The 13,455-nt window shown below is 46.7% G+C and overlaps 1 protein-coding gene across 7 annotated transcripts in view; it reads right to left on the bottom strand.

Annotated features, from left to right (window-relative positions):
* Positions 1-13,455, bottom strand: part of LOC126547013 (dehydrogenase/reductase SDR family member 12-like) — an 83,790-nt gene that overhangs the window by 27,849 nt on the left and 42,486 nt on the right. For all 7 annotated transcript variants that reach the window (XM_055062978.2, XM_055062979.2, XM_050194823.3 and 4 more), the window contains one exon: positions 10,871-10,932. In XM_055062978.2, coding sequence (XP_054918953.1) covers positions 10,871-10,932 — 62 coding nt within the window. The remainder of the gene's footprint in view (positions 1-10,870; positions 10,933-13,455) is intronic.

The following is a 13,455-nucleotide window of genomic DNA, read 5'->3' as shown; positions in this document are numbered from 1 at the left end:
TATACAGAGTTTGCCTACAGGCTTATGTCAAACATGCAGGAGTGGCTCAAAGAAGAGAAAGCGTTTGGTGACCACGAGAAAGTTCTGCAGTGTTTCGGGCTAGAACAGTTTTATAGTCGGTTACCTGAGAACGTGCGGTACTGGGTCTTGGATAGGCCAGACGTTAGTACGGTGGCTCGAGCCGCTGACGGTCAAAAGGGTGAATTTGGCTCCAAGTTTGAGAGGCCGAAGTTCACGCCCATGAGAGCAAAGGGGGACACACGTAGTTCGGATGCGCGTGAAAGCAGTCCGACCGAACGTAAGGAGACGGCGGCAACCGAAGCCGAACGCAGAAAGCGGTTCGAGACGAGGCAAGCGCGCGTGTGTTATACGTGCCAGAAGCCGGGTCACTTTTCGGCGCAGTGTCCAGAAACAAAAACAAAAGTCGTGTTTTTGTCATTATGCAGCACTGACGAGAACATGAAGCTTCTCGAGCCTTACATGCGAGACCTCCTCGTGAACGGGAAAGAGTGCCGAGTGCTTCGCGATTCCGCAGCTACAATGGATGTAGTTCACCCCTCTTACGTAGAACCCGATATGTTCACGGGCGAGTGTGCATGGATCAAGCAAGCCGTGGAAGCTCATAGCGTGTCTGCCCGTAGCAAAAGTGCTTATTGAAGAACCTTTCGGAGCACTTGAGACGGAGGCCGCAGTGTCATCTATGCTGCCCCCCCAGTACCCGTACCTATTTTCGAACAGGTCCGATCACCTCCTGCGCGAGAAGGGGCTTTTGTTTGGTGAGGCTAGCGTTCAGGCCTTAACCAGATCAAAGGTTCGGGAGCTCGCTGCAAAGGCGGTAGTTGCGGGGCCGACGTTGTCGAACAATGAAAAAGGGTCAGAGGCGCAGCAAGCTGATATTCAGAGCACGCCCGAACTGAATAAAATTGAGCCTGTAGCGTTAAAGGCACCAGATACTGGAGAGGAAATTCCCGATGCGGGAAAGTTAGAAGAGCTATCTGCAGATTTGCTCATCGCGCCTACGTCAGACCGACTTAATAGGTTGCTAAAAGTCAGCCGGTCGGCTTTGATAGCCGAGCAAAAGAAGGATGGCAGCCTAGAAAGCATACGCTGCATTGTCAAGAAAGGTATCGCCAAGAAAAATGCTCGCTTTGTGGAAAGAGGTGGGGTCCTGTACCGGAAGTATCTAGACCGCAGGGGAGTGGAGTTCGATCAGCTGATCGTGCCTCAGTGCTACCGTCAGGATCTGTTGCGCTTGTCGCATGGGGGTTCGTGGTCCGGACACCTAGGAGTTAAGAAAACTAAGGACCGTCTCTTGCAAGAGTACTATTGGCCAGGGTGTTTTCGGGACGCAGACCACTTTGGAGGACATGTGACACCTGTCAGTGGGTGGGCAAACCAGGGGACAAATCGAGGGCGCCGTTGAAGTTGGTACCTATCATTACGGAGCCTTTCAGACGGCTCGTTATTGATACAGTGGGACCTCTGCCGGTAACAGCCACGGGGTACAGACACATTTTGACTGTGATCTGCCCAGCGACAAAGTTCCCTGAAGCAGTGCCGCTTAAAGAACTGAGCTTAGTTGAGATAGTCAATGCACTACTGTCCATATTTGCGCGAGTTGGTTTTCCTGCGGAAATCCAGTCAGATCAGGGCACAGCGTTTACTAGCGCTTTGACGACAACTTTTCTCGAAAGGTGTGGGGTAAAGCTGTTACACAGCTCAGTGTACCACCCACAGTCGAATTCCGTTGAGAAGCTCCACTCCGTCATGAAGCGCGTGTTGAGAGCATTGTGGTTTGAAAAACAAACTGACTGGGAGCTGTGCCTACCTGGGGTGATGTTTGCATTAAGGACCGCGCCGCATGCAGCTACGGGGTTTTCGCCAGCTGAGCTAGTGTACGGTCGCTCGCTGCGTTCTCCGCTTCGCATGCTTCGAGACGGATAACTGCCCTCTCCAATGGCTGCAGACCATCTCTTCCACAAATGGCCGCCTCCTGCGCTGGAGCCTCGCTTTGCAACAACATTCCTTTGAGGTGCGTTACAAAAAGGGGAGTCTCAACGGTAACACCGATGGCTTAAGTCGAAGCCCCTAACGTAAGAATCAGCCTCAAAGTTATTTGTTACTGATGTTTTTCTTCCTGAGGCAGGATTTTTAACATATTGCTTTTGTGTAGTGTTTCAAAGTGATGACGTGCTTTCTAGTGCAATTTTCCAATTTGTGGATGTGTTCTGAGTGCTGCAAAACTACTGTAAGGAACTAGGCAGTAGTATAAAAGGGGAAAGAGCCTGGCAGGGCTTAGTGAGGGTTGTTTCGTGCTTGCTGACTGAGCGGTTGAGTTTCGGCGTAGTTCTAACGCTTGCCGGGAACGAGAACAAAAATGTCAACTCTCCCGAAGTCACTTTGCAGTGTCCTGTGTGAACCTGAACGAGAGAACGAGGCCTTCTCTGTGCGCTGCGCTCAAGAAACGCCGAAGGACGCCCGACTTCGGTTATGAGCATCATCGAGCGACATCCCTCCGGACAGCGGATGCAGTCCCCTGACCATCGGGATCTCCTTTCCCCGGCGGGGCGGTCTGTTACGTTTTGCCTATGACGCGCGGTATAGCCGGCGCAGATGCAACGGACGCCGGGGCTTCGTTCAAAGCGGCGGACATTTTGGCCCGTTCGGAGCTGCCGCAAAGCCTCCCCGCCAAGCGCGTCCAGGCGTGTTTCAGTGCCACGTGTCTTCGTGTGTGCGTGTGTGTGTGTGTGCCCACGCTTGTCAAAGCGCGGCAGCCGGGGAGAGGAGCTCCCCAAGTGTGCAGCGAGGAGGTCCGTCCGGCGCCGGCTTGGCGGATGCGTCACTACACTCGTCTCAACCTGTCTCTCAGCCTGTCCGTGGCCCGCGTCACGTGGTCTCGTCACGAGGCCTTCCTCTTGCCCTCGACTCCGAGAGTATAAGAGCAGCTGCCCCCGGACGCCGAGAGAGAGGCTCCGATTTCTTCCGTTGAGTTACGTGCTCTCCCGTCTCTCCACTTCGGTCGACCTGACCGCCCGCTCTTTTGCGATGTTAGAATAAACAAGTTGTTCTGTTACCAGTCGACTCATGCTTTGCCGGGACCTTCGGATGCTTCCAGTTGTGCCCCAGGCCGCCAGGCCAACGCTACCCTTGGGGCTCGCGACCCATTTGCAACAACGGGCGTCAGCGCTGAGATTCCAACACCGCGGAAACCCACTGTCAAGACACTGGAGTGAGGAAGCATGGCAGCAGCAGCAAGTGAATTGACCTTCGTGCTGCAGCTCACATCAACGCAAACTAAGCCATGGAAACATAGTGTGCGGAAGACTCTGTCCCAATCGCAGATCTCTTTTAAAATACAGTGGTAGGCCACGCGCGCCCACTCGGGCCCCCTGGAGTAGAATGTGCCCCCCCTTTCTACTGCTTTAGAGGTAATCTGCCACGTGTGCAAAGAGTGGGCATGCTGAGAAGGCGTCGCATCACGTTAGCTGTCTTCCTGTGCATTTAATATTGGAGTTTGCGTAATCTAGAGTTTCGGTGACTTGTTGGAGTGAGAGGCAGACGAAGCATTCGCTTCCCGCTGCTGGTGCTTTTCATGATAGTGTTGTCCCAGTGCGGGCGACGCTATGAGCTGCGGGGGCGGAGTGCATGCGAAAGCATGGCTGGCTTCACTTAATTCGTACCGCTGATGTGAAGATATTGTCGACGTGGCATGAAACTGTATCATTCGTCACTGACTCCCAAATTCATAATAATAAATTGTTTTCTCGTGAAAACTTGTTTTTTTTTGGTTGCCCAATAATTCGGAAAATTTTGCGGCGCCTTTCTCTGTAAGAAAAATCTATTGGTGACTGTACTTGTTTGTATAACAGGCCGAATTTCAATGCAACAAAATTTCGATTCATGAAGAAAATTGCCGATTTTACCTACTCCATTATATGGAGGTTTAGGTGTAATTGCTATCGCAATAGTAACTGTTCCGTAGCGTTATCTATGGCAACAGAAGCACCGTCCCGGAGCTTTAAAGGGAGTCTTCGAAACCACAGTGGTAGATTTTGAGCCTTGATACATGAACGACGTCACTGGATGGAAGGAGAGACGATGAGCTGGAACTGACAGGGGCAATGTCGTAGGTAACAGGTGTAACCTTCGCTAGAATAGCAGCTTGGGCTTGTTGGTTTTACATCCTGGTGTTAACAGCGCAAAATGTAGATGGGACACGAGATGAGAAGGCGACACCAGCTGGTGCCGTCTTCTCGTCTCATGTCCCGTCTACATTTTGCGCTGTTAACACCAGGATGGAAAACCAACAAGCCCCCAAGCTGCTATTCTAGCGAAATACATTTCTTGTACCTTGGGCCCTTTTCAATGTTTCACTCTCGACTTCCTAGCACAGCGCTTGTGGTGTCGTCTTCTCGTCTCGTGTCCCATCTACGTTTTGCACTGTTAACACCAGGTGTAATCTCCTGCAGCACATGGTATGGTGCCATGTACCGGGAAAGAAGCTTTATGTAGAGGCCCACGCGGCGGGAAGGGGACCAGAGGTGCACAAGTGTGCAAGCCGACAGGCGTGGCCAGCCTGCATGATGGCATCACGTGCGTACTCGCTAGTGAAGGCGGCAGATGGTGGGAACATAGTGCCGAGAGGTAAAGTCGGCTCTCGTCCCAATAGGTTGAAAGGTGAAAATCCAGCTGTGTCATGACGAGAAGAATTATACACAAAAGTTACGTAGGGAAGAGCAAGGTCCTAATCACGGTGGTCTGACAAAACATACATAGTGAGCATGCCTGTGAGAGTGCGGTTCAAGCGTTCCGTGAGGCCATTGGTCTGGGGATGGTAAGGAGTGGTCAGTTTTTGTTGTGTGGAACAGGAATGCAGTATGTCGGAAATTACTTGAGAAAGAAAGTAACGGCCATGGTCAGTGAGCAATTGTCTGTCTCAGGGCACTGTGAAGCAATATAACGTCACGTAACAAGAAGTCTGTGACATCAGTTCCACAGCTGGTCAGCAGAGCTCAGGTAATTACATAATCAGTAGCCACTGCGATCCATTTTTTTCCCAATGTGGATGTGGGAAAAGGGCCAAGAAGATCTAGTTCAACGCGAAAGGTAGGTTTTGTGGGTATGTCGAATGGCAGAAGGTGGACAAGCAGGTAGTATCGGGGGTGTTTTGAGACAGCATGATTCACAAGTGGCCATGTAACAGTGGATAGAGCATGCGAGGCCTGGTGAAAACAAACAGCACCATACCCGCTCATAGGTGAGAGATACTCCAAGGTGTCCGGCAGTGGGTGCATCATGAAGTTCTATGAGGACATTCCGTCATAAGTGTCTAGGCACGACAACAGGGAGGTCAGGTCCATCAGGTTGAAAATTATGCCGGTATAAGATACCTTCCTGAATTACAAATTTGTGGATAGATGCATCATTAGGTGATGATTCTAGGCGATTGATTTCTCACAATGAAGGGTCATGGTCTTGTTCTTCATCAATGTGAATCAGGGCCAGCATGGAAAATATTGAGTTGTTAGTGTCCGCAGCATTCTCAAGGTCGTCGACCGGATACCTGGACAAGCAATCTGCATCCAGCTGCTGGTGGTCGGATTTGTACACAACTGAATATGAAAATTCTTGTAAGCACAGGGCCCAGTGACCAAGCTGTCCGGAAGGATCATTGAGAGAGAACAGCCAGCACAGCCCATGGTGGTTGGTAACTACAGAGAAGGGCCATCTATGTAAGTAGGGTCTGAATTTCCCCAACCGCCCAAACGAGGGCCAAACACTCATGCTCTGTAATGGAATAATTGCACTCAGCGGCTGATAGGAGGTAGCTAGCGTAGGCGAGAACACAGTCATGGCCACGTTGGCGTTGGGCTAATACTGCACCAACTCCGTGGCCACTAGCATTGGTACGGATCTCGGCAGGCGCAGCCAGGTCAGAGTGGGCGCAACTATCGGAGGAGTCGTGAGCAGGCTGAAGAGGTGCGAGAATGCAGAAGCCTCTAACGGGCCCCACGAAAAAGGCATGTCTAGCCTCAAAAGCTCACTGAGTGGCCTCGCTACGTCTGCAAAATTTTTCATGAAGCGCCGGAAGTATGAGCACAGCTCTAGAACGCTGCGGACATCCTTTGCAGATCGGGGAACAGGGAAGTTCTTGACTGCGCAGATTTTTCCAAGGTCTGGTGGTACACGATTAGCATCTACAAGATGGCCAAGCACTGATTTGGCGGTGGCCAAAGTGACATTTGGACAAGTTCAGCTGCATTCCGGCCCAACGAAAAATGCAGAGGACAGCTGAGAGGCGCTCTATACGAGTCTCAAAAATTGGTGAAAAAACGATGACATCGTCCAAGTAGCATAAACACGTGGACCAATTGAAGCCTCTGAGCAGAGAGTCCATCATGTGCTCAAAGGTGGCCGGAGCGTTAAAGTCCAAACGGCATAACATTGAATTGGTAAAGGTCATCAGGTGTTACAAATGCCACCTTTTTCACGGTACATATTGTCCACAGCAATCTGCCAGTACCTAGAGCGTAAGACAATGGAGGAGAAATAGCGGGCACTGTGCAGGCAGTCAAGAACATCATCATCAATGCGTAATTCTGTTAAGGTGCCGATAATCCACACAGTATCGCCATGTGCTGTTCTTTTTTACTTCAACAAGTGACGCCCAGGGACTGTAAGATAGCTCAATGATGTTCTTGGCGAGCATCTTGTCAACATCACTATGTATAATTTGACACTCAGTGGCAGGCACCCGATATGGGCACCGATGAGTCATGCCTGTGGCTTGGCCCAAGGTGCAGCCCCTAATGTGAAAGATGTCAAGTTAGGAAAGCAGAATGTGGTGTAGTTCTTCAGTCTACTAAGGTGCTAAGTCAGAAGTGATCATTGACTTTATGGTGCTGACAGGGCAAGAATTGGACTGCTGATGAGTCGGGGAACCAGGAGAAGCGGCCAATGTGAAAGCCTCCGCTTCGCCTCCATCAAAGGCACAAATGAGGGCGAGTGAGATGCCTTGTGGCAGCGCTTGCAGTGTCAAGGTGAAATTCACAACTGGAAGGACGGAAAGGCAGATGCAGCTTGCCACTATAGACAGAACAGTATGGGGTACTGTGATATCGTGGGTGAGGAAGATGTCAGTGATGGGCATCAAAACATAGTCATCGTCAGGAACTGGCAGCAACGACATGAAGTCAACGTAAGTCAACGTCTGCGATGGCAAACGGGTGTACTCAGTGGAACAGAAGCACCTTGGAGATGGGTCAGCGGGGTCCAGAAGGGGCTAGATCAAGACGGAGGGTGCTGGCTGAACAGTCGATAAGGGCGGAGTGCGCGGCAAAAATGTCGGGGCCCAAGATCGCGTCATGCAGGCATTTGGAAAGGACGGCGAATAGAATGACTGTCTGGAAATCAGCTATGCAAACACGAGCAGTGCAAATTCCAATGATGGCTGCTGTTCAGCCATCAGTGACGTGGATGACTTCAGACATCAGAATTTTCTTGCGCTTTCTGCAAAAATGAGCGCTCATGATAGGAAGGTGTGCGCTCCAGTGATAGGTGATAGGTGATAATGCGCTCCAGTATCACTGAGTGCAGTGACTTGCACACAGTCGATCTGCACGTCCAGGAGGCCCTGTTTGGTAGGGGTCGTCCAGAGAGGATTTTTGGTCGGTTAAAGCATGCAGTGCCACCTCTAGGAGCTGCATTGCTTAGTTTTCTGTCTGGGAGCATCATAGAAAGGTCGGGGAGGACGGTTGGCTGGGCTGGGGGGGGAGTGAGACTGGTGCCATTGGACTGAAGGTGAGCAGGAGTAGTGGGGCTCAACCCCATGTTCTTGAGGGGCAACTTGGTCAGAGTTGGGCATACACAAGCGACAATGACCAGGTTCAAGTAACTTGAAAAATTCATCTGTGCAGTAGAATTCCAACGACTTTGGCAGTGGCGAGAGATGTGGCCGACACGGTGACAATGAAAACAAATAGGTTTGTCATCGGGAGGTTGCCATGTGGACAGATTCTGGAATTGTGGAGGAAATTCTGATGTGGGTCGAGGTGCAGTTGCAAAATGTGGCTGAACATCGGAGCGAGGAGCCAAGCAAATGGAGTAGATACCAATATTGGTGATCTCCTGTCAGATGACGGTATGGATAAGCAGTAAAGGAAGCGAAGGCGGGCCGAAGGACTTAGGTTGCACAGTAGTTGGAGCAGCCACCTCAAGTTCACACCGATACATACATGTAACATTATCACAGGTGCTGGCCAGGTGAAAGAGATCATCACACGATGACGTTGCTGCGGTATTCGGCAGGTGCTGTAACTGATGTGCGATGCATTGGCTTTTGGCTTGTTCCAGGCAGTGGCCTTCTTTAATGACGGTGTCAACAGTTGTAACGTTCGTAAACACAAGCAAGTTGAAGGCATCGTCAGCAACACCTTTAAGGACGTGCACAACTTTTTCCGCCTCAGCCATGCTTTTGTCATCTTTGCGGCAGAGACCTAAGACATCTTGCACATAGGTTACCTACGGTTCTGTTGACGTCTGTGCACAAGTAGATAATTCCTTCTTGGCAATGAGCTGTCGACCCAAGGGGTTCCCAAATAAGTCGCGAATCTTCTGCTTGAAGCTGTTCCAGCTTGTGAGGTCATACTCGAGGCGTTCCACCAAGGTAAAAATGTTTGTGAGCATGATAGTAAGGTCCCACCTGTTAGCACTGATGCATTCGTAGAGGTTCAACCAGTTATCGATATCGGCACTGTCCAGGCCTGAGAAGACGCCAGGATCTTTAAGGGTGAAAAGTGTGCCAAAAGTCGTTGTGGTAGGTAGGGCAGCCAGTGTGGTCGAGGTTGACTGCCCAGAAGCCATGGTGAAAACCTCGAGTGAGCTTCTGCTGCGGAGTTCCGTGGCAAGGACAGGGACCGCAACCTCCACCAAATATGTTGCGTATGAAGATGCATAGGAATGACTATATACAGGTATATTTACAAGTGCATATGCATGTAGGCCTCCTCAGAACAAACAGCCTGTGCCAGGTTATAACATCATCCTCATCGTCTCTTCAATCATGGCACGCCTGCTGTTGGCTAATGAAATAACTGTTCCATAGCAATATCTTTTCACAGTCTCAAACTAAGAAAATTGGTACTAGTATACATTTTAGCAATTTCATTAGTCACTCAGTAATTAGATGCTAAAAACATCCAGAAGCATTGAGAAGCTCGAGAAAAACAAGACTAAGCTGTTTTCCAGATTAAGTTTGTTGTTTCCTTAAGCCAGGAAGATGAACCCCTGGGATAAAAATGTACCACCTGGTATTTTTAGTACATTTCAATTAAAAAGTTCATTTATGTGTTTTAAGCTGGAAAGAAAGAGCACATAATAAAGTTGAATGCTATTAAAATTATTTATGCATGGGACCATAAATATCTTTCATGTATAGATCACTGTTATATTGTGCCTCTCTCGTAGCCCCAATAAGGCACAATAAACACGCTGAAACACTAAAAATATCCCTCAATGCAGGCTCACCAGATGTTTACTGAAAAGTAATCCTTTCCTTCAGGATGTGTCGATTCATGTAATTATCCACTCATGTTGTCAGGGCCACTAAATGTCTTGACAATAATGCAAGAAAGCTGCAAAAAATTTATTGTCACTTTTGCCCCTCTTACAAGTTATCTTCACTCCTGCGGTGACTACACATCTCGATGGAAGTTGGCAGACAAACGACAAGTGAACAGCATGAGGAACATAAGGACTTGTGTTCCACCTCGTGCAACTTTAAAAAGTAGTCCACCGCAACTATGAGTGCAGCATAATGCGCTCATTGAGTGCAGCATTATGTGCCCATTCGTATAGCCCCCTGACGCCACATGTACTACTACACCAAATAAGCATGCACACTGCTGATACAGGATGTTCATCATCAAACCCAAAAAAGGGGCTGGAGACACTTAGGTTATTTTGTTATAGAGATAACTTCAGTGCCTATTCTGTGTTGTAGCAGTGCCCACAATACAAATAAAAGTAAGACATTAGACGGGTTCTAGTTTCCCCAATATTACACAGGTCATTTCACAATACTGGCATTCATTGTAAAAGCATTCACCTGTACTGAAACAATGTCACAAAGGCAGTTAAGCAAGTTAGTTACAGCTTAACCATGGTTAAAATGCATGCAAGTATGCCTACATAGGTGTTCATCTGGGAGCTGGCAGCACTCTTTCTACTTATCGATGTGATCTGAGAAGCTGGATGCCATGCACACACTCACGACTCAAGAAAAATAAAGGCAACTGCACTGCATCTGAAAGACATAGCCATTCATGCTAGTGTATTTATAAGAAAGAAACATGTTGCATCGTGTCCAGCGCTGCGTAAAACATGCAATTTGCAATTTTTGTTGCTTCCTTAACATCTCCAGCATCACTTCCTCATTAGTTATCATGGTAAATCACAAAAAGTGGGTACTGAAATTTCTAACCTCATTCCTGCTATTTGGATACAAAAACGGAGGAACGAGCAATGAAAAAGTGATGGTTCAAGTGCACACCTCCAGCACTGCAATCTCCAGCCAATTCTTGCAGGCTGGCCACTGAATTTGGTGGCAATTTGCTGTTGCCACTACACTGGCCTGCCTTGAAAAATTGTAAGCAGCCATAACAAATTTCTAAATTTGTCTGTCACCTCCCAGAATAAGTCATATTAGTTTGTTAGAAGTGGCACGTCCTTTGCAGCATTTAAAGTGAATGCCAAATGCTTCAAACTGCACTCACAGCCCCAGATGTAGCTCTGCAAGATAAAAATAATTCACACTGCAAGCCCATATAGAACACAAAGACAAGTGTGAAACAAAAGTTTTGCCTAAGCTCACCACTCGTGGCTCACAGCTCTGGTTCAACAAAGGAATGAGGTTGGTGATCAGGACATGGACACCTGCAGAAGCATAAGAATAATCGTAAGGAGAAAGCAGTCAGTGAGACATACTACAAGGAGGCAAGTGCAGATAAGATCTCAATAATGTGATTTTTTAAACTGGACAACGAGTTCATAAACTATGACATGGCAAACAATGATTAAATAATATATTTCGAAATTACAAAGCGTGAACAAATATATTTCGGCAAGCGTTAACATCTCTAGACCAAAATATGGTAACAGCAGATTCCAGTGAGCAAACAAGAAACAGGAATATGCACATGCGAACTCTCTTGCAAGGTGGTGCCACTGAGATTGGTGCGAGTCCTTATGAGAGCACTTTTCAAACACTTTTTAGTGCTTCTCTTAACCCACTACAAAGAGCCACAACACTCCAGATATCAAACATATAAAGCCATTTCTGTATCAGCTAAACACTGCAATGAACAAACAGATGGCAGGAAATAATTATCCAGATCCCATGCACTGTGGGTATCCATGTTATGCGAAGCATTTTGCAGGTGGCTGGCTATCCTGTATTATTTGGGGTTCTACAAAGTGTTACCTCATGGACCAGCTTGTGCAAAGTGACCAATTGTATGTGACAACAACAGGAACGCCATCATTTTCCTCGGATATCCTTCAAACAACCCTCAAGAAGGATGTTAATATAAAAACCTTTTCAATTCTGTTTTGCCTTTAAATAATCATGAACATTCTCTATATGATATGCTTATACTAAGATTTTCCATAGCCTTTGGAAAAGCAGGACGTGTAACAGATATACTATTGCGGGAACACCGTGGTCAACACAATCAATTTTTCTGAAAAGTGTGCCATATGTACGTACAGTGTAAACAACTCGGGAGCCTGAATGGATGTCTTTTCAAGATACGTGTATATGCCTGCCTGAATATTAACTGCGTGTATATAGAGCTTTAGCACTTGTCGAAAGCTACTGGCCTCTTTTTCCCATGCAGTAACTTTTTTTAATGCATCTTAATGAGTGGAGCATCATGATCATGTGTTGGGGGACCCTGGTTTAAATTTTGATTCCTGGTTCATATCTTGGTCCCTGGTTCAAAAGTTGGACACATATTTTTTATTGAAGAGGCCAGAAATGAGATGAGACAGGAACCTACCAACCACAATGTACCTGATATGAGGGAAAGAATGCTTTGCATTAGAACAACCGAGAGGAAAAAAACACTAATGCATTTGTGTCTTGCACTCTGACAAACTCATAAAAAAGACTTGATAGCTCGATACTATAAGGTCCAATAAAGCAAAATTGGGAGTTTTCAAATGCTAAAAAAGTTGCTTTGTTAGCTGTGTGTGAAACTTATTATGGTACACTAGGCTAGGGCTGGGTTCTTTAAGAATTTTTAAAGAAAGATATTTAGGCCAACACACATAGTCCATCTTTTTTGTTAGATTATTTGACCCTGCAAACATGAGGCACATGGTAATGTTCGAAAATAATAAATTTGGTGAAGCATTCTGATATTTACTTACATACTTAAGACTGAAATACAAAGCTGAAGACAATCATCACTGCAAACAAATTTTGTCTTACCCAATTTCCATGATGAGCACTTGGTATACAACACACACAGTCTAAATACCCATTCTCATTAAATAAGCAGACACGTTCCACAAGCTGGTGTCAACATACAGAAAGTGGCAGGTAATAAACCAATGCCAGTATGCAATATGCAGAGATAATATTTGAAAATGGATGGACATGCACAATGAGCATTTTCAAAAATAACATTCTCTTAGAGACTATTTAGGAAGAGAGGTGAAATTCTGATGTACATGTATGATTCAAATAAATTTTTGACCATTAGCTGATGTGAGTGTTGCTTGTATCTATGCAAATATACTTTATTCTACTGCAAGCTGTTAAAAAGTTATGAATATAAAAACTTCAATAAGTGTGTTTAACCTAGAGAAGCTGCCATTTCAAAATATAGCAAGCTTCCTCAATTTTATCCAGCAACTAATTACGGAAATGTCTACAGCACATGAATCTGGAAAGAAGCAATTACATTAAAGTTTGTTTCACACACAAAAAAAGATAAAGAAAAAACACGCCTACATAGCTCAGTTTCTTTCACCATTACTATATAGGCACAATTATGCACTGAACAAGAAAATATCAACTTTAGCCAAGAAAGTACCTAAAAATTTTGCTTCATGAATACAGTGTTAAAACAGTTCTCCAAAACAGGAAAATTCTGCAGAAAAGCAAGAAAAAAAAAAGAGCATGTGCCAAGTTTAAAACAAATAAATACCATAATATATCCAAGATGTGTACACTCAAGAAAGGCCTCCTCAAAGCACGTTGGAGCTCCCTCTGCAATTCAACAGTGTTCTGTGGTTAGCCTTCATCTTTATCTGGTAGCACGCAAGCCGTTGACTGATCACACCGGGGCTCACATTATCCGCGCACATCTTCACTTTGCACGCTCAAAACAAATTCCATTTTCCAAGTTCCAATGCCTTTTGGGACTGTCTTGAATTCTAGGCATGTCTTAT

Source organism: Dermacentor andersoni, chromosome 1 (genome assembly GCF_023375885.2).
Source record: "Dermacentor andersoni chromosome 1, qqDerAnde1_hic_scaffold, whole genome shotgun sequence".
Classification (NCBI taxonomy): domain Eukaryota; kingdom Metazoa; phylum Arthropoda; class Arachnida; order Ixodida; family Ixodidae; genus Dermacentor; species Dermacentor andersoni.
The sequence above is the reverse complement of the archived record's forward strand: the minus strand, read 5'-3'. Positions and strand labels throughout refer to the sequence as shown.